At 43.2% G+C, this 26,579-nt stretch overlaps 1 protein-coding gene across 2 annotated transcripts in view; it reads left to right on the top strand.

Annotated features, from left to right (window-relative positions):
• EBF2 (EBF transcription factor 2) overlaps positions 1 to 26,579 on the top strand; it is a 211,517-nt gene that overhangs the window by 142,481 nt on the left and 42,457 nt on the right. For both annotated transcript variants that reach the window (XM_014569061.4, XM_006114184.5), the window contains exons 7-9: positions 10,681 to 10,762; positions 24,435 to 24,552; positions 26,257 to 26,387. In XM_014569061.4, coding sequence (XP_014424547.1) covers positions 10,681 to 10,762; positions 24,435 to 24,552; positions 26,257 to 26,387 — 331 coding nt within the window. The remainder of the gene's footprint in view (positions 1 to 10,680; positions 10,763 to 24,434; positions 24,553 to 26,256; positions 26,388 to 26,579) is intronic.

The raw sequence follows: 26,579 nt of genomic DNA, 5'->3' as shown, positions 1-26,579 counted from the left end.
TATAGAAGGAAGTGAATGATCTCATCAAGCTGCTTAGAAATTAAAAAAAAAATCTGTGCTTATTAATTATGCAGGATTAGTCTAATTATAATTCAGCAAATTAATTAGCGACAGAAGGTGTTCTGAAACATTGGAGTACATTTGCATGTTAAATGGAGAGGCTAGTCTGTAATATATGTAAATTTATGCATGGCTTCATAGTTTAATTTAAAAATTTGCAGCTGCATATGGTATGGGAGCAGGTGAAAAGTCAGTTTTAGTTTAATGATGCTAACAAACATTGGCTGCTGTCCTGTCTTAGGGAAGGAATGCCCCCTTATCTGCCAATCTATAAATCTGTTATAGGAATATAAAGTTACACCCATGATCAGACTCAAGGTCATCAGTGAGTAGACCCATAAGTACAATAGGTGTAAAACTGCAAAGTGAATAACCCTTGGAGGAGGAAGGGGAAAATGTCTGTGGATCCAATGCACTTGGATGTCAGTCTGCTGCCTCAGCAAATGAATGCCTATTTATTCCATACAACAACAGTTTAGGGACATGCAAAGCTCCTGACTTCAGAGATGAGTGAAAGCGTTCGTCTGAGTGATATCCACCCTGGCAGGTGTAAAAGAGGTGCCTAACCTTGATTCTATCTCAGAACATTCACTTCTGCCCAACGTTCCGATCTCCTGGAGTCATGGGAAAGTTATTACCAAGTGCTAAATTAATGGCAGGGTAGAGTGTTTTTATGCTCTGGCCTCTACCATCTGGCAGCAATAGTAAAAACCAGTGGACCACTCAGCAGCAGAATGACTATTGGTGTAATTGGTGTTCACAGTTCAGCCTAGCATGGATTATCTGTGTGGAGGGAGTGGCGGAAGAATCCAAAGGTAAAGTCACTGGGTAGGATGTGTGTCAAATAATTTTGCATTTTCCAAGCAATAGTCTGTGCACTGGAAAAAATGAATGGAGACCAAATTCTGCTCTTGTTTATACCTCATGCAAATCTCTTTGTAGCCACTGGGGTTTGCAAAATGTAACGAAGGCCATATTTACACTAAATGGAAGACTGCCACTGCCGGGATCCATCTTCCGGAGTGTGATATAGCGAGTCTAGTTAACACTTACTCAATCGAATTCAGAAAGTGCCTCCGCTGGCTGCCGGTATTCCTGCTTGTACCAAAGAGTAAGGGAAGCCGATGGGAGCATTTGCATCATCCTCCCACTGTGGGGATGGTGCGGAAATGTGAAACAGGGTATATAATAAATGTAGCTGGAATTGCATCTCTTCCTTCAATGATCTCTTTAAGCTTAGACCTGACCTAAGAGACAGTAACATTACAGACACCTGTGCAGGTGTAACTGCAAGGGTAAAGCACCACAAAAGAAAGTATAGAGCACTGTAGAATTTGGCATGTGTGTAACTGAGGTTGTGTAGTACAAAGTGTGGCTGTCATGGAGGAGAATTTGGTCTGGGGTCTGAACTCTTGTGCAGAGTTACAGAAATGACACCACTGATCTTCGGTTGATCCGTGATAAAGGCACAGATTAGGGAGTTGAAAGACATTCATCTAATTCACAGTTTGATCTCAGAGAAGCTCTATGATCTCAGGCAAGTCACTTGAATCTCTCTGTGCCTCAGTTCTCTGTAAAATGGGGAACATTTGTCTGCTCTGTCTCTTTGGATAATACATTCTCCTTTGAGGATGTGACTACCATGCAGAGCTGGGACCTATAAGTACTGCTGTACAAAAAAGAAGAAGAATATTTGAATCTCCCTTTCCACAAGCAGCCAGCCCAATCCACTGTTTCTATTGACTTCCCGTGGACTGATTTCTGATTATGCTAACACATTTGGTTATGGGCCAAATGGTGTGACTAATCTGAATCTTACTATATAAATAAGCTCTCGGCCATTGTGGTGTAAGTTACTGGAAAGTTTTAGAGCAGAAGGAAAACCCGAAGGAAAAAGGGAAACTGCTAATATTGCAAAAAGCCCTCAAAAGGCTTTTTTGGAGAACAATTGCAATTACAAACATGCTGTTAGTGTTGTTGTGTTTCATTTTCAATTCGAGCCCATAGAGTTCAATTATTATTTTCATTAATGGTGTCAGATTTTCATCAGTGTGCAAAAAAAACAAGGAGGTTTTCCTTGGAGATTCTCTTTCCTAGCGAGCGTTGCCATGCCAAATAACTGCACGCGGCATTGAGAAGCGGCTGTGTAAGTCATAGGCGATGCACACTCATGCAATCCCAGGTTTTTTTTTGAAGATGGGCTCATTTTGCAAGACACCGTAAGTGAAATGTTTAGCGAGTGGGTGAGAATTGGAGCCATGCATTTATAGGTCCGTGGTTGCCCCATTGGCTGTGGAATCGTAATCAATTTCAGACTAGAAATGAGCGAAGAAAGTGAAGAATGAGGAAGAAGTGTGTTTGATTGCTGATAGGTTTGGGTGACATGTTGGTGGCTTTACAATTGCTTAGAGCACTCAGCTCTTGAAAAAAAAAAAAGCCCAGCCACTGGTCACCAAGGAATGCTGCGGTTTGGACAGAGCCAGGATGTGTGAGGAGAGCTAGTTTTGTGGGAAAGGCACGGGACTGGAACTCAACAGAACTGCACTCAGTTCCCAGGGCTCCACAGAATCCTTGGGTAAACCACGCCATCCCTCTGTAAGACTGGGATTTCCACGGAGATCAGGCTATGTCTAGACGGCAGGCTTCTTTCGGAAGAAGCTTTTCCCGAAGAGATCTTCTGAAAAAACATCTTCCGAAAGAGTGTCTACACTGCCAAAGCACATTGAAAAAGCGACCTGCTTTTTCGAAAGAGAGCGTCCAGACTGAATGGATGCTCTCTCGCATGTAAGCTGTGATTCCTATAGATGGAGTGGCCACCAAGGCACCTGTGCCTTTTCCTCTTTCCTCTTCTTTTGAAAGAACTCCCTCTTCCCACCCACATACGCCTTTTCTTCTTCCTCAGAGAAAGAGGTTTATTGATGTTGGAAAAACCCCTCTGTTCTTTTGATTTTTTTTCCGAAAGAACGTGATTGCAGTGTGGATGTAAGCGAAGTTTTTTTCAGAAAAACTCTGCAGTGTAGACATACCCTCAGTGCTGAATGGTTAAGGGAAAAGGAGGGATTTGGTGGTGGCTGCGTCGGTCACAAACTGGCATTGAGGGAGTCATGAAACTAATAGAAGGAAACAAAGAGAGCAGTTAGGAGAGTGAATGGGAAAGCAAGTAGAGGGAAATAAAAGCAGGAAGAACTTCAGAGCTGGGCAGAAGGAATCTGAGGCCTGTACTGAAACCAACCTCACTAGGTCAGCCAGGCTGTGTCTAGACTACATGCCTCTGTCGTCAGAGGCATGTAGATTAGACACATAGGCAAAGGCAAATAAAGCCACGATTTAAATGATCGCGGCTTCATTTACATTTACATGGCTGCCGTGCTGAGCCGACAAACAGCTGATCAGCTGTTTGTCTGCTCAGCGCGCTAGTCTGGACGCTCCCCTGCCAACATCAAAGCCCTTTGTCGGCAGCCCCGTTATTCCTCGTGGGATGAGGTTTACCGGGGCTGCCGACAAAGGGCTTTGATGTCGGCAGGGGAGTGTCCAGACTAGCGCGCTGAGCGGACAAACAGCTGATCAGCTGTTTGTCGGCTCAGCACGGCAGCCATGTAAATGTAAATGAAGCCGCGATCATTTAAATCGCGGCTTCATTTGCCTTTGCCAAAACAACAAATCTACATGCCTCTGACGACAGAGGCATGTAGTTTAGACGTACCCCCAGAGGGAGAAATGTAGCTAAGCTGACCTAAACCCTGGGATAGACCTTACGAAGGGGTGGAGTTATTACAGTGACAACCCTCCCCCCATTCCGTCTTTTTAGCAATGCTGTAGCTGCTGTCATGCAAGCATGCCCTGTGTCTAAAAAGGGGAAAATCCAGGCAGGCAAAGCTGGGATCCAAGGATGGAGGATGGTGCTTGTATGTATGGGTATGTCTACACTTGCACCCTAGTTCGAACTAGGGTGCAAATGTAGACATACCCTATTAGAATTGATCGGGACCCCAGTTCAGACTCTCTGGGATCCCCTCTGCACACCTCCCTCCACTGGTATGTGCAGGAGCCCTATGTGTAGACTTTGCCAGCACTGGGAACTGGCTGGAGAGAACTCGGGCTGCAGGTTGGTGCCCCGGTAGCTAAACCTCTGTGGATTGGTGCAGGTGATTTTGTCTGACAGGAGCAAAGAGCCCTCCTGGTTTTCCAAAGCAAGGGTGAGAGCACTGTGGAACAGAGCCACGAGGCACATGCTTTAAAAAATCTCTCATGTGCAATTGGAGTCTCTGCTTCCTATACCAAAAAGAGGCATGGACTGGTACTGTGAGCATAGATTTGGGACCCAGAATCACTTGGCTGCTATTCCCGACATCAACAGTGGTTCCTTCTATAAACTTGGGCAAGTTACTTAGCAGGGGTAGCAGCTAATGCAGAGGAATGTTGCGAAGCTAAATGAAGTGATGTTTGTTCAATAGCAGACATGGAATATTATAATAGCGTCTTTCAGTTCTTACACCAGCACAGGGCACATTGACTGCCTGCTGACACGGAGCAGAATGACCCTAGCGAGTAAAGCATTCTCAAAAGCGGATCTTTGCCCACAAAAGCTTATGTGCAAATAAACCTGTTAGTCTTTAAGGTGCCGCAGGACTCCTTGTTGTTCTAGCGAGTAATGTGCAGATTATACAGAAGATATTGCGAGCTTCATCAAAATGATGATATCCGATAAATGCAATTAATCAGTTTTGAGCACCTGCATAAAAGGGGCAAGACCTGAGTCCACACCAAAGCAGGAAATTCAGAATAAACCCTTTGTCCTTTGTGTTATAGCTGTGGGTAAGGTTACATGCCACGCTGATCTCAGAGCCTGCTGTTCCAAGACACACACGGGAGACTTAAGTGATGACTGAGATCCTGCACTCAGAATTTCCTTGCTTTGGTGAAGTTGAAGTCAAGGCCTTCATGTTAGGATACGTCTGATGTGGTTCTTGCTGTGTTTAATATTAATATTAATACAGTTGCATTAAAATAATGCTATTTGAAATTGAAGCAAACAGTATTAGGAGAGTGAGTTATGGAAAAGACCTGTTAGATTAAGTCTCAGCCTGGCAAATGCCGAACACGAGCAGCAGAGGAGAGAACTCTCCCTGCAGGATGTGTCTGTTGGATTGGGTCCAACCCCAAGTTTACAAGGGAGTGTGAGCCGGGATATTCTTTTTAAATGCCAGAGGAACCTAGAAAGTGGCACTTCCCAGCAGATCAGAATCCCGCTGGAGTCACCGTAGGATCAGATCCTGGTACCAGCATTACCCTTTGCACGTGCGTCTGCATTCAGGTCCTGTTTCTCGTCACCTCCAGAGCTCACCTCACAGTTCTGCCCCACCTTGTTCTCTGACTTCATTTCCCCCTGATTGCTGTGTCTCCTGTCCCGGCCCCTCTTTCTCTCTCTCCCAACATCATCCTTTCCTCCACACCTTCCCTTGCGTGTCAGAGTGGCCTCCCAAGTAATCATTGCAGAGTGCCCTCCCTCTCCTTCCGCTGACTGCTAAGATCCTTCCTGACCCTTAGTGCCACAAGCTGTAATGTCCAGATGTTGCATTTCATTAATGGCACAAGTACATGCAGCAGAGGAAATAAACTGTAGTCCGATGAGGTGGTGTGTGCTTTGAGCGCTGAGATTAATGGAAGCTGATGGATATCAGCACCTCAAAGGATCAGGTCTTTAGCTTATAAGCATTTTGTAGAGGGGAGCTAATTTCACTGGGGTTTTTAAAACAGTTCCTTTGTTGTTAATATCATACTAGTGCTTAGAGGAGCCAGCTGAGATCCAAACTTAGCACTACATACATCTACTGAGGGGCAGTCTCTGCCCCCAATTTACAGCTATGGCATGGAGGTATGGGCAGATTAATAGATTTTAAGGCCAGAAGGGACCTGGCCTCCTCCTGGATAGAACCAGGCCATTAAGTGACTTGCCCAAAGTCACACAAGAAGGCCGGGGCCAGCTTGAGATAGGAATCCAGGTCTCCTGAGTGCTAGCTCAGTCCCCTATCACTGCAATCATAGAATACTATGACTGGAAGGGACCTCAAGAGGTCATCGAGTCCAGTCCCCTGCCCTCATGGCAGGACCCAGTACTGTCTAGACCATCCCTGAGAGACATTTATCTAATCTGTTCTTAAATATCTCCAGAGATGGGGATTCCACAACCTCCCTGGGCAATTTATTCCAGTATTTGACTACCCTGACAGTTAGGAACTTTTTCCTAACATCCAACCTAAACCTCCCTTGCTGCAGTTTAAACCCATTGCTTCTTGTTTTATCCTCAGAGGCCAAGATGAACAAGTTTTCTCCCTCCTCATGACACCCTTTTAGATACCTGAAAACTGCTATCATGTCCCCTCTCAATCATCAAATCCTAGGGTTAGAAGAGACCTTAGGAGGTCATCGAGTCCAGCCCCCTGCTAAAAGCAGGACCAACTCCTTCTAAACCACCCCAGACTAGACCAGTCTTTGTTTCTGCATGTGGAGCCTGGAAGAGGTACGATGCTTTATCAGTAATTGGTGACAGCAGGAACCAGATTTTTGGTAGAATGCACAGGGTCTTCCAACATGACACGTCCAAGGCCTTCTCTGGTTGTGGATAAAACAATAATACGAGGAGGAACAAAAAAGAATTTTAAAAAATGGTGGCCCCAAACATCTCTTAATTTTTTGTAATATATGTGCATTACAACAAACAAGTCTTCTCTAGAGCTGCCAGATTGTTCTTCAGTGCCTCGAATGTTGTTTTACAGTATGAGAGAGCCGTATCTCTCACTTCTTGGCTGGAAAATGGCTAGTCTGCAAAACCCATAGCTAGCATTCTCCTTATGCAGGAACAAAGGCCTGCTAAGAAATCGGTTCAGTTGGGTTTTTTTAAGCATGCATGAGGTAAGTCCAAAAAGTTGCTAAAGTTCTACTCTAAAAAAATGAATAAAGCCCCTCTCTAATTCTCCTGTTACCCCTAAATCAACTTCATTCAGTGTTAAGCCTTACCACCTCTTTGTTTCCCCCTACCAAAAAAGTCCATTTTTTGTGGTAATGCCTCAATAAATATTAATGTCTTTCCCAGATGCAGCCATTTAAAATATACATGTGTGTATATATAAAATAACAGTCTGGATACTTTATATGGGTGCCCAGTTGCAGTTAAACTGGACTGAAAAGCCATCTCCCCGCAACCCCTGACTGATTTTTCTGGGGGTCAGTGGCCCTCGATCCAAAAAAGGTTCCCCACCCCTGACATGTCGGCAATGGCAGAATGAGACTAGAATGCTACAATACTCAGGCCAAAGTTTTCAAGAGTGACTCTAATGATTTTGGGGGCCCAGCTTCAGATCCTGCAAAGGAACCCTATTTCCAGAGGGCAGGGCCCAGCACTTCCAGAAACGAACCTTTAACACGTCTTTAGTTAGGCCCGGCAAATCACTAATCGTTGTTGGGTATCTTGGGGCACATCCCTGAAGCCTCAGGATGCTGGAGTGGTCTTCATCTCAATGAGGTCCATGAGAGGTGAGGTCCATGAGAGGTAATCAGGCCTATAAGAAGCAGTGAGTCCGGATTGGCAATGGGCAACCTGGGGTCTGCAGGCCACATGCAGCCCATCAGGGTTCTCTGTGTGGCCCATGAGACATTTTGTTTACTGTTGCCCACGTGCAGGGTTACCAGATTCCTCTGGTTTCCGTCTGTGTAGTTTTTGCCCTAAAGTGACCCACACGTAAAGCAAGGGCCCATGAAGTGAGGGGCATGCGGATTGCACTCAACTCTGACTGTGGGATCCGTGCGCTCCCTCTGCAGCCAATCAAAACTCTGCCATGTTTCAATCAGCACAGCCCGCAAATGCTAGGTACGCAAGTGCAGGCGGCCATCTTGTGGACCACTGAGAGGAAGGAGGCCCACTCTTGTGGCCCACTCAATAGCCTAGGTTGTCCATTTCTGGCATAGATAGTCCGCTAGTGGCTTAGACATCAATGGAGTTTTGCAGATTGACACCAGCTGAGGACTTGGCACCAGACATTTTAGGTTTGGTTGATAGGAGGTTCGACTTAGGTTGAATTTCTGTGTGTGTGGACCTAGATGGAGAGAGGTGGGAAAAAAATTGAAGCTGGGAATAATTTTCCTGATTAATTTATCCCTTATTTCTGTGTGCATGTTACCTACAAACAGGTCATGCTTCTTAAGACTTTGCAATTACTCTGTGAATCGTTACCTCTTGGTTTGTTTGCAAACATTTGTTAGGGACAGTTGCTTGCATTGGTCACATGGCAATATTTGTTTTCCCTGCTTGGATGACCTAAGCTTCCTAACTGGGAGGGGTCCCTTTAGCTATTTGCAGATTATCTGTGAGTGTTCGTAATTGTTTGAATGCCGCAAAAGGAGTGTTTGCAAGTGAGAGCGTTTCTGGCTTGAAGTGGCAAATATTCATGTACACTTGTATGCACAATGCTTTTCCTTTTTGGAAATATATTTGCTAATACAATTTTTCTCACCAAAAAATTCAGATGAAAGGGGTCATGAGATTCCATCAAAGGGAATCAACAGGGCTTATTTGCAAAAATAGTAGTGAATATGTTTACACTGCATTCATTCACTCAGCTGTGCTCGTATGACATGAAGTTTTGTATGATTTTGGTTCTGTGTACACCCAGGCAACTAAGGCTCTTCATAGAAGTTGCCCTCTGACAACAGGGCATTGATCCATCTTTCACTGCTGAACTTGAATACCAAAGCAGAAAGCAGCTGTGGTTTGGACACTGCGCTTTTACCTTTATCTACATCACACAAAGAACCAAGGAGGTTCTACATTTGTAAGCAAGAGGAAAGCAAGCAGCAAATGATTGGAATAAAATAATAGCTTTCGTTTGTGAAACTTATGAGAAAAACGGTCAGAAAAGGGTCATAAATGGTTTAAAAATAATAGAACTCTGTAATGTTGCAGGCTGGTTTTGCTGGTTTTTTTTTTGGGGGGGGGGGGCGGATTGTAATTTTTGAGACGCATACAAAAGAATCAGATTCTTAAGTTTTGTGTGTGTGTGTTTGTGGGAGGAGTGAATGTTTGAGAGGAGTAAATAAAGTGAGGGAAGGAAGCAAAGTTGATTTCTGGTTTATTATTATTAATATTATTATTTTGTTGTTGGTAAACCCTGGAAAATATACATCTTTCTCCTTTAAAGTTCTAATTCAAGGCATGAATGTGTGAGTTCTGAAGGGACTTTGGGACTGCGGTAAAAAATCGTTGTCATAGTAACAGAAAGGGAAATAGGCCTAGCTCACCTGGGACTTTAACTTACTGCAAAAGCTGAATTTTTTTTTTTTTTTAAGAAAAGCACTCAGCAAATGAAATAAATAAATAAATTGTCCACTGTATGCCATGCCAATTCTTAAACTATTTAAAATCTCTCTCCTATACTAATGCTTTCTCCCTCCCTCTTCTAAGCCTACGCAAATGTTCTTGTCCCAGTTAAACCTGGTTTTGTTCTCCAAATGTAAATGTGCTACTAGAACAGAATCATCGAAGTTGTTCACTTTCAAATATTTCTTATCTGTCACACTAGGATGGTGATACCGAGGTTGGAGAGTGCTTTTGAATCTGAAAAGTGCAAATGTTTGCAAACTGTTGTGTGAACCCCTTGTATCCCTGAAATTCACGAGTCTGAGCGGTGCAGATATTATTAGACAGATTGATTTGCTTATTCACATGGAAGACTTTTGTACTGAAGGGTCTGTTGAGAAACTACTCTCTAGTGATAGGATGTCAAGGTTGTGCAAAATCCAAGCACCGTGGTTCATAAACGTTTGGAGATTTCTGCCAAGAGTGCTGGAGACGCAACTTACATAAATGACAAGCTACGATCTTGCAGAATTGTAAAGCACAACAGATCGGTATATTTGAAAGAAAAAAAAAGTGAGAATTTGTACACCGCCAGTATGTATACCTACTCTAAATCATCACCTATAGTCTGCATTGACTCTGCTATATTGCCTTAACTTCTGTTTTTGCCACCCTCTCTCTTACTATTATGAAAGAGTGTAATTTGGACTGTCAACAGTTCTATTTATGTTTAATAAAAACATAGTAACTAAAAGGGCACTGTCAACATGAAATCTGGTCAGCTTTTTTTTTAATGAGCTTAAACTAGTTTCAAGCCTTTTACCTGCCCCAGAGTTGCCCTGCCAATTTTTGTGGTTTTTACGCTAGCATTATCCACCAATATCGGTGCACAAAAGCACTACGCAGAAAGAAGAGAAACTGGCTAAACACAAAGGACATTCAAATCCACAAAGTAAGGACATTACAAAAAAACAGAATGCCAGATTTTTAACAGGTATAACCCAGTATAACTGACGGAGCTAGGCTGACTTCCAGCAATTAAGGGCCAAGACCAAAAAGGATATTTAATTTCCTATTTCATTTATAATCACATTAGATGTTACTTATAAGTAACAAATGTCAAAGAGAAATGGGATTGATTTATTTTATTTTTCAGGCAATCTGGTTGTACACCCTCATGTCCCTCACTATAATATCAATGCAAAGCAGGTAAATACTAGATGCTAGTTTCTTGTTAACGGAAATGACATGGCCTTTTCTCTTTGCAGATTCTTCTTGAAATTTTTCCTCAAGTGCAATCAGAATTGTTTGAAAACAGCAGGGAACCCCAGAGACATGAGACGCTTTCAGGTAAGTGTTAGGAGACTCAGCATTAAGTAAGTTGTCTGCTTTCCTTTCTTTTCCTTTCTTTCACTGATATGACTCATAATAAACAAGGCGACAGTAAATGATAAACCCCGTCAGATATTGTTAAAGATTTTCTTCATTTGCTGCATTTAAGCCTTTTTTACCCTCCTCCCTCCCTGAATCCCCAAGAGGGGAGGGGGGACATTGTACTGTACCAACCAGCGGTGGATATTTGATTTGACACCCTCGGGCAAAGCATTCACACCCACAGCAGGGATCATGTTTGTGATACTTAGATGCCTCAGAATTTTTCAAAGTGGCTCTGTACATGGTACACAAGCAACCTTCCCTTTTATTCCCCACTCGCCCCTGTTTTTAACTCTTGCACGCCCTCCCGTTCAGCCTCTTTAAAAACAGCAGCCAAAAGAGTCATGGTCACTTTAAGATCTCGCACAGCAAAGCAACAAGACCCCTGGGACAGTGGCCCAGCTGCTTTGCAGAGAAATCTGCCACTGGTTTCATCATAGCTGTCGCTGATGTATTGAGAATACCAGCTAATAAAAACACAGAGGGAGGCGAAGTGTGTCAGGTTGCAAACACTGGTGAGGAGAAAGGCAGACACGGTCTCTCCTCTCTCACCCCTACTCTTTTAAGCAATTAGATTTAATAAATAAATATTGCACCTGTAATTCCCCCCTCACAGAAATTAAAACCATTTCTAAGGCTCCCTGGCAAGGTTTCAGGGCATTTTACTGTGGTTAAAAAAGCGACATTAAAAAATGGCTCCTCTGTATCCCATGTACAGGGACAGTCTGGCCTAATGGCAAGTCAGGAGACTGAGGTTCTATTCCAGTCTCGGTAGGGTGACTATCCATCCTGTTTTTCCCAGGACAGTCCCGTATTTAAGGTCTGTTCCCAGCCTCCCGACTTTTTTTTTCCAGTGGGCACATTGTCCCATATTTCCACTGCAGCAGGGGGTGAGGAGCTGCTGAAGACCCGTGCGTTGTCCCTCGCCCCTGCTCGAGGGCTAAAGCCCCACACATTGGCAGCCCCCCTTGGTATCCTACATTTGGCCTGGGGAAATATGATCACCCTATGACTTGGCCGTTCCGCTCTCTTTGACTCTGAGTAAGTCAGTCCACAGTTCTGTGCCTCAGATTTTCCACCTGTAGATGGGGCTAATGCAGCTCACAGATCTCTTAAAAAAATTCTCTGATTGGCCCTGAGTCAGGAAAATACTTACACACATGCTCAAGTGCTTTGCTGAATCATGACCTTTGAGCTCTATGGAGGCAAAGGACTATAGAATCATAGAGCTGGAAGAGACCTCAGGAGGTCGTCAAGTCCAGCCCCCTGCCCAAGGCAGGACCAACCCCAACTAAATCAACCCAGCCAGGGCTTTGTCAAGCCGAGTCTTAAAAACCTCCAGGGATGGAGATTCCACCACCTCCCTAGGACTATCTAAGTAAGTGAAGCAAATATTTCTTGTCACTATCACAAGTATGTTGCCTCCTTTCATCGTCTGTTCTAGCAAGGATCAGTTTGGTAGGGGAAAGGTTGCTTGGCTGGCTGATCTGCAGGACTTGACGTTATGAGAGCTGTATTTCATTGCTGATTCTGCCACAGGCTTCCTGTGTAGCCCTTTGAGCAAACCATGCCACCACCCCATGCCTCAGTTTCCCCATTTGTAAAATGGAGACTGTATTTCACGGGCGTTTTATAAGGGCTAGTTCGTTTACTTTAGTAGCTAGATATTGCAGTGATAGGCTTAAGATAAATGTCTAAAATACACAGAAAGCCAATATGGCTGTGCCTTTTTTCGAAAAAACTTCACTTGCGTCTAGACTACAGCCGCGTTCTTTCGAAATTAAATCGAAAAAATGCGGCTTTTCTTTCGATGGCGGTAAACCTAATTTCATGAGGAAGAACGCCTTTTTTCGAAAGTGCTCTTTCGAAAAAAGGCGTTCTTGAATGCAAACAGGGCGTTTTTGAAAGAGAGCATCCAGACTGCCTGGGTGCTTTCTTTTGAAAAAGCGGCTTGCTTTTTCGAAAGTACTGCTTGCAGTCTAGACGCTCTTTTTCGAAAGAGGCTTTTTCGAAAGATACTTTCGAAAGAGGCTTGCAGTCTAGACGTAGCCTATGAGTGCATGGTGCATGGTCCTGCCATGAGTGCAGGGGTCTGGACTTCTTCTGGTTCTATGGTTCTGTGATTCTATGGCTAGGACTCTATTCTGACTCCTGTATATGCAACGCAAATTCTCAGTCAAGCTGCTCTGCTGCAGAATTTTTGCAGGGACAGCATTGTCTAGGTGGGAAAGTCAACAATGCCTATAAGAATAAGGATAGGGCTGTGAGACTGGCACTCATGTGCTAGACTCCTACCTGTGCATTTGAGTTGCTGAGTGGTCACAGCCAGGTCTCAATAAATATTCTGTGCCTCAGTTTCCCCGTCAATACAATATGAATGAAATGTGCTTGCTTATAAGATCTGTTGGAAGGTTTGGTTCATGGGTCAGTCCTGCCGTTCTTACATGAATAATCCAATTGATGTTGGCAAGGTTACTCATATGAGGAAGGGTGGCAGGACTGCATAAAGTGCTTTAAAGATGAAGGGGCAGGTGGAAAAGAGCATTTTAAAAATCTGACCACTAATGTTGGTGCCCAGAATGAAAGCTAATGGGTTCTGAACACTCCAACATATTGAATCATGGGTGGTTAGGGTTGGAAAAGACTCAATATCTATTCCATACAGCACGAGATATATGGCACACAGAGAGCCACAAAAGCACTAAACATTTCCATTGGTGGCATACAATGGCCATCATCATTAAAGGCTTCATGCACCAAAAATTATTGCGAGTTGGTGGTTGAAATTTTTTCATCAAAATACTTTTGGACAGAAAATGGCTTTATCTGATAAAGTAAAAATGTTCACAAAAAGGATCGTTGTCAAAAACTTTCAGGTTTTCAGTAAAAACCTGAAAAATGAACATTCCAGTTGCCAAAAACAAACACAACAAAAGTTTTCAAGTTGCAAACCTCAAAAAAATCACCGAAAAATGTAAAGACCAAAACAAAACAAAATATAACCCCCACTTGTTCATTTTTTTTAAAACTTTTTTAGTGGGAAAAAATAGTTATTTGTAAATAGACTAATTATCATTCAAGGGGTTCAGATAATTCATCGTTATCGCCCCATCTAAATTTAGGGAATGCTCATGATATCTTGGATACAACACTCTGTTAACTTTCAGCAAATGAACCTTGGCTTTTTAATGGCAACCCCATCAGCAAAGGAACATAGATTGTTATTTTGATCCCAGATGTTGCCTGCCAAAATTCCAAAGAAAAATCTGAGACAGGAAGAAAAATCATCTCATGACTCGTAAATGGAGCCAGCAAGTACGAAGACTGACCAAGAGAAAATGATTTTGGATTGTAGTGAAATGAAACTGTAGGGAATTGTCTTTTTGTCCTGTGTTTTGTACAGGGCTTAGAACAATAGGTGATCCTGGGCAGAAATTGGGGCTGTTAGACAGTACTGCAATAAAAAAATTGAAATACATAAGAATGAGGAGTCCTGTGGAACCTTAAAGACTAACAAATTTATTTGGACATCGGCTTTCTTGGGCTGGAACCTACTTTTTCAGATGCATCTGATGAAGTGAGTTCCAACCCGTGAAGGCAGTTGCTCAAATAAATGTGTTCGTTTTTAAGGGCATGTGTAGACTACATTTTTTTCGAAAGGAGATCTGCAAATTCAGTGCTAATTTGAATATCTTCTTCTGATTGCATTTTCAAAAGCGGGTCTTTCGAAAGTGAACGTAGTCTGGATGCAGTTTTTTCAGAAAAAAAACCCTCTTTTTCGAAGAACCTCATAAACCTCGTTTTTTAAAAAAGGGCTTTTTTCCCGAAACCCTCCTCTCCCTCCTCCCCCGTGTCCAGACTACTTTCACTTTTGAAAGACCCACTTTCAAAAATGCGATCGGAAGATGATATGCAAATTAGTGCCGAATTTGCATATCTCCTTTTGAAAAAACCCATAGTCTAGATGTGCCTTAAGGTTCCACAGGACTCCTTGTTGCTCATAAATCAATTATAATATTGGTTAGAGGCATCCCCAGAATGAAACTCTGGCTCCCAGAACACCTCCGTTTTAGAGAGGTTCAAATCTAGTTTCAGTGTTTACCGCATTGCCACATCTCTACGGTAGGTGAAACCAAACTCCTGGGTTTGCACTATGCCCTGAACTGTGGAAGAGTTTGGATCTGTATCCAGATTTTCTGGCTGAGGCCAATCTTCAGCCATCAGCCTTGTTCCCAGTGTGATTCTCTTGCCTCAGATTCCAAGGTGCTGATGTTATGGAGCCCGGATGAATTTAAATTTCCAGCTGAACATGCAACAAGGAGACTGAAATCAGCCTTAGTCATTCATATGGTTACCAACGGAATGCCGCCTGGCATGCCTCGCACACATGCCTCTGTTGCTTTTGAACTGCGTACCAAAATCAGCAGCTTATTGGAGAAGAAAATGAGCTGGGATGGACTCCTTCTCCTTCTGGTTTTCTACCTTGCTGCATGCCAAGCCTGAAAACGGAAGCCAAATGAAATTCTCTAGTTTTGTTTCATAGAGCTGATTTGAACTCTCTCTGCTCTCTCTCTCTGTACAGGTTTAGACCCTTAGAGTCACTCTTAAATCTCGAGGGTTAAACCCAAAACTTTGTCAAGAGACTCACTCACACACCCCTGGTTTCCCTAGTTCTGTCTCAACACCATGATGCTAGCATGACTTGAGTCCAAAATAATGGCAACATCTTGTTTATTTCAGTGAGAGCAGGATCTTAGTCCAGATTTGCTCAGAAACGTTCATGAGCTTCCAGACGAGCCAGGGCTTAGTTCCCAGTTTGTCAACGAGACTGAAATTTAGGTGACTTCAAGGACAAGGAAAATGTTGTGAACAGCTCAATATCAGTGTGAATAAGTTCCATGAGGGTTAGGTAAAGATAGAAAATGAATGTAGGAAATGATTTCCTTATGAGCAGTGCGGTGGGTAGGGTGCAAAGAGCATTTGGATGGGAATTCTCATCTTCTAGCTCCACCTAATTCTTTTCTCATTTTAATTTGTGCAAACACCTGTTTTATCTGCCTTGGCATCAGACAGACGCTGCCGGCACGCCTCCACGGTGTCAAAAGTTTAAACTTGCGAGTCGTTCCAAAATATTGGTTGTGCTCTCACACTCCAAACACATGTTCATTTTAATTCCACTTGGTAGGCTTTACATCAACAAAGGTATGAATGTGACATTTTAAAAAAAAAATAGGTTAGAAAGGACAGCTGTCAATCCTAGAAATGCGAGACCATCATAATTGTGTAAAGAAGAGTCGGACTCCGAGGCAAAAATAGAAACAAAGCTCTTCTATTGATTTTCATGATTTAATTCATTAAGTTTAATTTGTGGACAAGACCAAAAGAATTTCAATGGGTTTCTTTAGTATTATTAAATCCTGTGAAAACTTACGCAGGTACTTACCTTTACTTACATAAGTAAATTGACTTCAGGTTTGTCACTCATGTGATACATTGTGCATGAAAACCTGCTAGATGGCGAGTTTTATTCATTTACTTCTACAGGTTCAACCTCTCTAGTCTGGCACCCTCAGGTCCTGGCCAGTTTTGAACTAGAGAATTTTCCTGTCCACGGAAGGTCAATATTGTCTAAGTGCATTACCAACATTTCCAATGCTTTCTGGGCTGTTAGAGGAAATTTAGGGGTAAATTAGAGCTAAATAACAGCACTGATACCCAGGACTGGTGGCTGTAAACATACTTTATGGAACTGCCAGAAACTTTGCCATGCCTACGAAAAGTGGACATCCGGCTGATTCAGATCCAGCCTGACCATGGATGTTTCTGGACCAGGGAGTTCTGGGTCAACCTGTATTGTGATAGCACCTTCCAACCCCCATGCAGGGATTGGAGGCCCAATTTACTAGACAGTGTCAAAACAAAGAACAGAAACACAGACCCTTGCCCCACACTGACATGGTTAAGATTTGACCTAGTTTGCACTGGCCTTGGTTTCCTCTGAGGAGACTTTGTATGAACTTGGGTGCATTGCAAAGCATGAAGCACACTCGGGTTTTACTGTTAACACAAGTAAACATGATGTAGATGTTGCGCTATATGATTACCTTTTCCTGACATTTTCAAGCATAATTGGCTGGATTACTCATAACTTGGAAGAATCTCAAGGTAATGGTTATGATTAGAGATGAGTGTGAACCACAGAGCCTGGTCTTTAACTGGATCACCACCAAAGTTAAACTTTGGCTTATTTGTAGGAATGGTATGAGCCTTAGTGATTATATTGCACTGCTACATTAGACTTTTTTTTTTTTTAAGAAAAAGTTCATTTATTTTGCACCTGTTTTTAAAAAAATAGAAAAACAAACAGGTTAAATTAACACTGAATTGTAAATGTAATGCATCTCCAGATGCCTACAGAGTGTGGGGGCTTTTTTTCAGGGGGAGGGCTGCTTTTTTGTTTCTTGTTTTTTAAGAATAGTTCTTCAGTTTTGAGAGCAACACCAGATGGTTTGTGATCTCATCAACTGTTTGAAATGTGCTTTGCTACCGAGCCGGAGCTTCAAAGACACAATGAAAATCACTTAACTTGTGGCCTTTTTGACCAATAATGGAGTCAGTTTTCTACTGTTGAGAAAAACCATCTATCTGAAAAATGAAATGGCTTGTGATTGTTTTATTTTAAAATATTTCCAACACACACACACACCTTTCTTACATGCAACCTAATGGCTAAAAGCAAGAGACAGAAACCAGGACCCCGCGTTCTGTTTCTTAATCTGCCCTTGACTTGAGTTTTGACCTTGAGCAAGTCAGAACATCTAGTATGCTCCTTTATTCATATGTAAATTAGGTGCAATAATCTTTCATGGGGGATGTCGTGAGGTTTAATTAATGTTTGTAAAGTGCTTCGCAACACTTGGATGAGGCATTAGAAGTGACCTACACTATTTACAAAACCAGAATTCAGGAGGTTCTGATGGTAGGAGATGCTCCGTTGGTGTGTGCAGGGGTAGGGAGGACCTCTTGGCTGACATAGCAGGCACTAGACTGGAGACTTTGAGAACTGAAAGGATAAACCACTACGGTGTGTACCAAAGAGCCACGGTTCTGTAATCGTGGCTGTAACAGATTTGCATCCTCTGTGGATTGGGCCCCGATGGGCGGAACCAGTAACATAGACTCACCAGAGGGCTGTGGCAAAGTAGGTTGAAACTTGGTCATAAAATACGTCCCAAAGTATTTTTTCATTATAATAACCATGCACTCTGTGATGGTCATTTATAGCAGTGACTTGCCTCAAGTATTTGAAGTCACTTCCTCTAAACTAAAACTTGCGCAACTTTCAGAATTGGGGAATATTTTACCCAGCGCTGCAATGGGCAAGCTAGACTAGTGAGTGGGCCGCATGATTGGCCCTCCTTCATCTCAGTGGGCTACAAGATTATTGTTACCAAGATGGTCTGCTGGGGGAGGGTAGTTGTGCTCACTACGCTTGTGTCCATAGAATTTGCAGGGGGGAAGGGTGCCGATTGAACCGTAGCAGCGCTTTGATTGGATGCAGATGGAGCGCACAGCTCTCACAGTCAGTGTTGTATGCAATCAGCACGCACCTCACCTCATGGGCGCTGTCTTTATGGGCATGTCTCTTTAGTAGTACCAGTAGGAGGGAGGTAACAAAGTTTGTGGACGAAACCCAGCAAAATCTGGCAACGCTGCACATGGGCAACAGTAAACAAAATGCCTCATGAACCACACATTGATCCCGATGGCACTCTTGCGGCTTGCGGCCCACATGCTGCCCACCACTGTCCAAATATTGGCCCCACAAGTTCTAGCCAACTCAACCCATCCGCACATTGATTAATGAAAATATTTGTCCTTTGAGATGAGATCCTCAATGGAGCTGAGCTGTTTACACGGGCTGAGGATCTGGCCTCGTTGTTGTATATTGGCAATTAGCGTTCACCCGTACTGGAAATGTGAGCTTAATACCCCCGCATCCATCAGCACCGTATTCTCAGAGGGCAATTCCCCCAAGAGCAGCATAGAAAACCATGATGCATGATTCCACTCCACTTAATGAGGCCTTCTCCCAGGGAACTTGATTGAAGTCCAACAATACTTAATGGTAATGACCGCTGCATAATGGGGGCGGGGGAGGGGACGGTAATTCTGTTGACTTGCACTGAGGCACTTCAGCTAAGATGCTTCAGCTGAGAGTCAGCACTAAAGCATTAGCCTCCTGTTGATTGGGAGTTCTCCTTGCTCCTGGATCATTCCGATCAAGCAGATCCTATAGCCCCATTGTTGTTCAGAAATGGGCAGGAAAGTATTAGCTCTCCCCACAGGCTCATCTGGAACAATCTGTAGCAAAAGCAGAGAGAAGGGCGAGTGCCTGCCCATGGCATTTGCAAGAAACCATGACATGCGTTTTCCTCGTCTCAGTGCTCCAGAGGAAGGAGGAAAGGGGCAAGACATAAAGTATATTCCTAGGGATATTGCTTCCTGAACCCCGAGTGGCTCAGTTCATCCCTGAGCATGTGAGAAAAGCTCACCTAGGCTCATAATTACGCCACAAGTTCCAACATACTAGAACCCCAGGCACCAATATGCCCCGTTTTTTTATTTACGTGTGGAATAAATTTTGCTATATGCACCAAGACATGTGCACCAGTGGAAACATGCTGCTGGCTACGGGCACGCTAATAATCATCTGGGTAACATCTGAATCTCTTCTGGGTGGCCACCCAAATGCACAGCTTACAGTGAATACTTCCGGGCACTCTTGTGCCCTTGAAATAAGGGCCAAGCAGCTAGTCCTCTGTGCCTTCATTGTGGGAGTGGGGGTCTAAATGTGAAAGTCCCACTGAAATCAATGGAAGTTTGTTGCAGAGGGAGGTAACTGGCATTTTTCTAATCACTGTTAAGCCCATCCCCTAGTTCAACTATACAGCAAACACAGTCCTGAAGTCCTTAATTAAAGCATCTAGTCCTGAAGTCTTTAATTAATCAAAACTCCCACTGGCATCAAAGGGAATCTTGCCTGAGTGAAGACGGCATAGGAGGCTCATATGGGATAGCTTCCATCCAGATAGAAAATAATAATTAAAAAATCCACATAGTTATTCTTTTGGAAAAAGTAGAACTAACATGGTACCATGACTGACTGTACAATTAAAGGGAAAAGTGAATCAGGAATTTAATATTGTTTCCAGATGTCAAGTGTGATAAAGAACTTTTTCTTCACTTGGAATGGTAACAAGAATTGTTATTTTAGGGGTCCTTTCCACAGTGCTGAGTAAGGATAACCAGTTACTGGTTAACTAGTACCTGGGTGCAGCCTTGTGGGGATTGGGAGCTGCCCCTCCTTCGCACTTGGGGCTGCCAGTTGCTGCTCCTGGCCCCCAATAGGGGGGCTGGCAGGGGCAGCCAACAGTCCCAAGTGCGAGGGGGTCAGCACCGGCAGCTATGCATGCATGGGGGTGGAGGCAGGAGCAGGAACCCGCTTAATTGGTTATCCAGTTTAACTGGTTAACTGATTAACCAGGATTTTACATCCCTAGTGCTGAGATGTGCTGCATGTACATAAATGTACGTATGCGTGTGTATGCATGTGTAAATAGGTGTGTTTAGGGCTATTGAAGCAATGTATATTGTACATATGCAACATTGTACGCGTTGATATGAATATATACAATTTGGGGTGGAACACATTTGTATGTGTGCGTGAGCAGAGGCAGATTTAGTGAGCGTATGAAGGGGAGATCATTTTGTACCTACAGTGCTTTTCAGCTCAGGATCTTAAACCACTTGACAATAGCAGCTAGTTTTCCTAGCAACACATCTTCAGGATAGGTAAGAAATCCCTCTTCCTCGCCTCCCCCATGTACATTGAAATCTCCACCCTGCTGACGAGGGGACTCAATTAGCGAGGACCCTCTCTTGCCAACGTCCAGCTGTTAGCGTCCCAGGTTTAAATCTCAAGACTGTTAATCAAAGCCATCTAGACAGCTCTTTGCTGTCAGAAGGGGGTAGCAAAGAGGTGGTCACTCACTCAGCTAGCCAGGTGAAGACTTGTAAATTAAAACCAGCACTTTGAATTGTGTTGGGAAGCAAAAGGGAGGCCAGGGCAGCCTGCAGAGCCCAGGTTGCATGTGCCAGACATGGTCCGTTCTCCGCAGTTGTGGAAACCGTAGCTTGGTCTGCAAGCAGAGAGCATTATAGTCACCCAGATGGGAAATGAGACTAGCACAGGGATGTAGTGAATGCAGGTTTGAATGTTGCAGGGGAATAATGAATTTATCACCGAGGCCAGTAAAGAGGATCCAGCCTGACTAGCAATGCAAGCAAATCTTAAGAACGACTGCAAATCCCACTTATAAGACCGCAAATGGCTCTCCATTATTCCTGAGACAGCTTAGACGCAACTCTGTGAAGGATCTTGTGAACGTGTTGCCTTGTCCTTATTTATTCGAACGGTTCAGGTCTTCGTTTTCCTCTCAAACTATGGTTTGGGGAACCGGATGACTCCAGGAATCGGGATGCGGAATGTTTTGCTTTTACATAACTGGTTAAAATCAAGCCCAGGCCAGCCCTAACCCCAAAGGGCCAGAACGTAGCAAAGCCACAACAATGTTTGGCACCAACTGGTGATCCTAGTGGAGCCATCACAACCTGAATGGGCATAGCAGCCAAATCTCACCCATGGAGGTGGTTTTACCAGATCAGGAATCAGAGAGGTTGGCCCAGGAGTAGCAGAGGTAACTTGTCTGTACTGTGGATAAATCTGAGAACTTAAATCTCCAGGGAAGCCAAGCCGGCACCTTTCACCAGCACTCAATGCACATAAAGAAAACAAAGCTTGCCATGTTTTACGATCTCGGGAGAACAAGTGGTATTGATGGATAGGCATTGAGAGCGGCACGGGCAAAAATGCCTATAAATGGTTAACAAGGTAATGGTAAGAAATGTTGACCTTGATTTGTTTAGCTAAGATGTAAAGATTTTTGAAGGTCAAAGGTGTCCTTGTGTAGTGTTTTGGAGTCTAACTGTGTCTGACCCTCTAACATTAAGCTGCTGTGGCCTGTAGTTTGAAGAGTGAAGCAAACCAGGGGGAAAGGGAGAAGGGGGAGAGAACAGGAAATGGAGTGAGGTGTTTCAGGAAGTTGTCAGGAGTTGACTGATTGATTCCAGATGGAAAGGGTCACCCTCCGTGACCCAGGAAATACTCACTGGGGGAAAGCAGTTGTTGGCTTGTGAAAAGGGAGGGCCTGGGAGCTAGAGACTATGGTGGAATGCATGTTCTGCTTCCTTTTATTCTTAAGACATTGAATTTTAATCTTCTGTATAAAACAATTTGATTGTCCTCACTCGGCAAAGGTGGGGGGTGAGTGGAGCTATATCTGGAGCTCTAGTAAACTTTACTACCATCATCTGAAACACTCTTACTCTATACTATAGATTAAAAAGTGAACCAGGAGAACCCTAGCACAGAAAACACAAGCTGTCTTTTACTGAATTGCAGTAATGCCAAGTGATGGGCCCAAACCAGAACCAAGCTCCCAAAGCCTCCAAAACACTGAGCGAGGTCAGATCCAGACCTCAGGCTCCATCCCGTAGGTCCATGCTATCCAACCTGCTGCATCATGTAGGTCCAACCACTATAGTGATAACAAACTATCCACACTGTTCTGAAAATGTAAATAGTTTTATGAGCCAACTAGCCACACCACAGCCATACGTTGGACACCACGGCAGTAGGTGGCAATCTCTTGGCCCTCTGGTGGTGAACCCAAGAGGTGATAAAAGAAAACCACACACGAGAGGGGTCTGACAGGAATATTCCTATACATTGGAGGGGGCTTAGCAAGATTGCAATTTCTATCTGGAAGTTAGCACTTGTGTTTCAGGGCATCACTAGAATATTATAAATGTAATGTAGAGCATGAATATTCTCTTTTTATGTATAGTTCCTTAGCCACACACGTGTGATGTGTATGATAAAATTTGTGTGTATTAGTATATTAATCTATATAATGTGTGTGTATTCTGTGTGGATATATAACATTGTCTTTGTGTGTGGGTATTTGTGTATTTTATACATACATATATATATATATGTGGGTGGGTGTATGTCTATATACATGTATGTGTATATATGGGGTATATTTTTGATTTACATTTGGTTACAATTTAAAATCTTGTCATAAATATTTCAGACACTGGAATGATTCAGGTCTATTCCCCCGTTGCCTTAGTGTGGTCTGTGCTGGCCAGTGAAAGATTAAAATTTATTTCCATTGTTTAATGGAAAATAATGAAGTGCATCTGACTGGGGTTTAACTATGTCATGCGGGAAATGTTCACTTTGGAACAGAGTCTCACTCCACCCAAATGTGCAATGATGAAATCAGTTGGCACACACCAAAGCAACACATTTTGTGACAGGAATGCATGAGAAGTATTAATGTACAGTATGACAAGAGCCTTTTGGAATGAATTAACCTTGTCGTAAAAAAAAGAGAGAGAGAGGGTGAGAGAGAGCGAGAGCATTCTTTAAACCAGCAAAATCCTGCAGGAGGGGCAAGGTTTCCCTGCTGTGTGCTGAATACAGTTCATCAACAATTAAAGCCTGAAATTCTCTTACTTAAAGCATGACAACTGCATCTTTGAAAATTCATACACACGCTCAGGAGTCAGTTCCTTAACAGCAAGCTGCGAAAGAGGGCAGCTCTGTCGAAGCCAATGTAGTCCTGCTAAGGCTATGGACTTCAAAGTTCTAATGAGATGCACGTTCGTCGGACTTGTTAAAATGAAGGGTTTCTTTTTTCAATAAATGTGGTTTAAAGACTCAAGTATCTCTGCGTTTAATAGATTTATAGCGGAGGACATTTTGTTTTAAAGAGAGATCTCCATGAGATTCAGTAACTAATACAATTATTTCCTCTAGGAATTTACTTGTGTCCTATTAGAACCCAGCGAGACTGGGCACAAAAGGGCAAGATTTTCAAAATCTGTGATTTTGAGAGCCACGATTTTTGCATGCCCAACCTGAGACACCTTAAAGGGGCCTGATTTGTATTGAAAGTGTCCACTTACGGAAAATGAGGCCTTACTACCCCTGGTTGCTAATGGAAGTTTCTGCTTAGCTCAGAGGATAGAGAGCAATGTTTTAGGAGCAGATGGTTGTAAGTTTGATTTCCTACGATGCACGTGTGTGCAGTATAGCAGATGGCAGTGCTTCTATACGTACATAGCAGAGGGCATGTTATTTGGATGCTCCGCAGTCTGCCCTCATTCTCTGTACCTACAGACCTCTATGCTACAATGCATGACAGAAAACGAAACCTGAGATTGTCTCTAATCACTGGTTCATTATGTCATGTACATTGCGGATAGCATATGGCCCTTCGGATGCCATGTTAAACAGACTGAAGGCACAGGATAGAAGCGGAAAATACTCCTCTGCCCCAGTGGGAAATAAACAATTATATTTTAAAACTAGAACAAGGATTTTCATGCAGTATAATAATAAATACATCAAAAAGCTGAATACTGAAACAAATAACTTTCCTGCTTTTTTCCCTAGGTTGTGTTATCAACAACAGTGAATGTTGATGGGCATGTCTTGGCAGTGTCTGACAACATGTTTGTTCATAACAACTCTAAACATGGACGGAGAGCAAGGAGACTTGACCCCTCAGAAGGTTTGGAACTTTGTCTAGAATACGGTACACAATGAACACAAACAGCCACACTTTGCATTTGGATTTTTTGGTGGGCGTGGAGAACCCCAGGGCCTTTTTAGAAGGAAGATGAACCAAAAAAATAAAAATAAAAATGCAGAATAGGGTCCTTCTACCTCTAAGAGATTGACTCTCCAAGACGATCAGTTAGTTTGTTAACGCTTCTGCAGAGTTTTTTCTCTTCACAGTGCTGCATAATTAGCCAAGAATTTCAGACTTATTGCTCAGCTGGCCTAGACTTGATTTCAGGCAAATTAAGCAACATGACATCTTACTTAAACAGACACATTGCAGTGCAAGATGTGTATGAAAAAGTGTCAGTGGTTCCCTAAAACAAACTGTGTGCAAAGCATAACAACGCGCAGAAGGAAACTGACACTAATTGATTTTAGTTTGTTTGGCTAAGCAGGAACTGCCGTCATCTATGGACTGGTTCTTGGGGTATATTAAAGCAATTACCAATACCTGTATCTGTTAAGCTTCAACGTGGGTAAACCCCGCCTTGCTCTCCGTCTGCCCCTTTCACAAACTGCACTTCTGCAGTACAAGCACCACTTAAAACAATTTTAAAATCCTATCTCTGTCTCTCCCTGCTTCTCCAATCTCCCTGCAGCCTGTGAAAGAGAGAAGAGGTTGTGATGTTAGTAGAAGAGACAAGCAAGGCTATTATTTCATTACACTGTTTTGTTACCCCCTTTTAAAATGTGCCCTGTATCAACCTAAAGAAGAATTAATGAACTGGAAGAAAATGATTGAATCAGTAAAGAATTCAGAGTGGTGTTAATTCCCCCCCAGCGGGCAGTGAAATGGTAGAAGGAAAATCCCAGGATTCCAAGCCTAGGAAGCCATCCAGTTTTTCCTTGACTGATTGGATGTGATTGACTGGCTGTTCAAAGGAGTCTCATGTTTTTGGAGCCCTGCCAAAGTTCCCCTCCACCTCTGACCCTGTCAACATTGGGAATGGAGTGATGGATTGACTTTGGTTATGGCCTGGAAACCATATTGGGTTCCTGATGGGATGTATAGTCCAGAGGCCTTGAACATATGGAAAAGAGCAGAAAAAAAATCTATTCCATAAAGTCACAACATTATTAGATATTGTCTCTTGATAGGAACTGGAGGAAATGCAAGATATTTCCATCTCTCTTTATCCCATTGATAAACAGAGTAAATCGTAACACATCCCACCTACAACCTGCTTTTTTCACTCTTCTGTAATCATATGCTAATGAGTGTTTTTAAAACAGCCTTTGCACAATCACTTAAGTGTTTCACTTTTACACCCACTACAGTTGGCCTATTAGGCTTTAATGACACAATGTTAAGTGCAATAAACAGGGGAGCAATTAACACTACCAAGGCCGAGAACAAAATTATTTTATTTTATGCGGAGTTCCTTGGAATGGCAAAGGGCCTGCATGGGTGAACGAATTGAGGGTTGTGTCCTAGCTGTGGCAACACTGGTGAGACAAGCCAGCAATCCAGCTGCAGCAATGCAAGCCCTGTAAATTGGACAGGCAAAGCTGCAATAAGACACAATTTGCACCAGTGCAGTTTCTTTGGGCAAATAACAAGTGTTGCCTATCCACGCCAGTCCTGACCTAGGCTCCAAAACCAATTGTAAGAAAACTAACCTGTTATCTTTTTGTTTGCTTGCTTGTTTAGCCACACCATGCATCAAAGCTATTAGCCCAAGTGAAGGCTGGACTACAGGGGGAGCGATGGTGATCATTATAGGAGACAATTTCTTCGATGGGCTACAAGTTGTATTTGGGACCATGCTTGTATGGAGTGAGGTAGGCAAAAATGACTTACTATTGCATAGCCAAAGACAGATATTGCTGGTACTGGTTGGACCTCCCTGCTTTGGCACCCTCGGGACCTGACCTGTCCCGAACGAGGGAGTTTGCTGGACCAGGGGAGGTCAATTTCAGCCCTTCGACTCCTGGTATCTTGGCTCTCCACGGTGGGCCACCAGCCTTCCAGCT

The sequence above is a fragment of the Pelodiscus sinensis genome, chromosome 28 (assembly GCF_052426305.1).
Source record: "Pelodiscus sinensis isolate ZL-2025 chromosome 28, ASM5242630v1, whole genome shotgun sequence".
In the NCBI taxonomy this organism is placed as follows: Eukaryota; Metazoa; Chordata; order Testudines; family Trionychidae; genus Pelodiscus; species Pelodiscus sinensis.
Note: the sequence above shows the minus strand (reverse complement) of the source record. Positions and strands in the feature narration are given on the sequence as shown.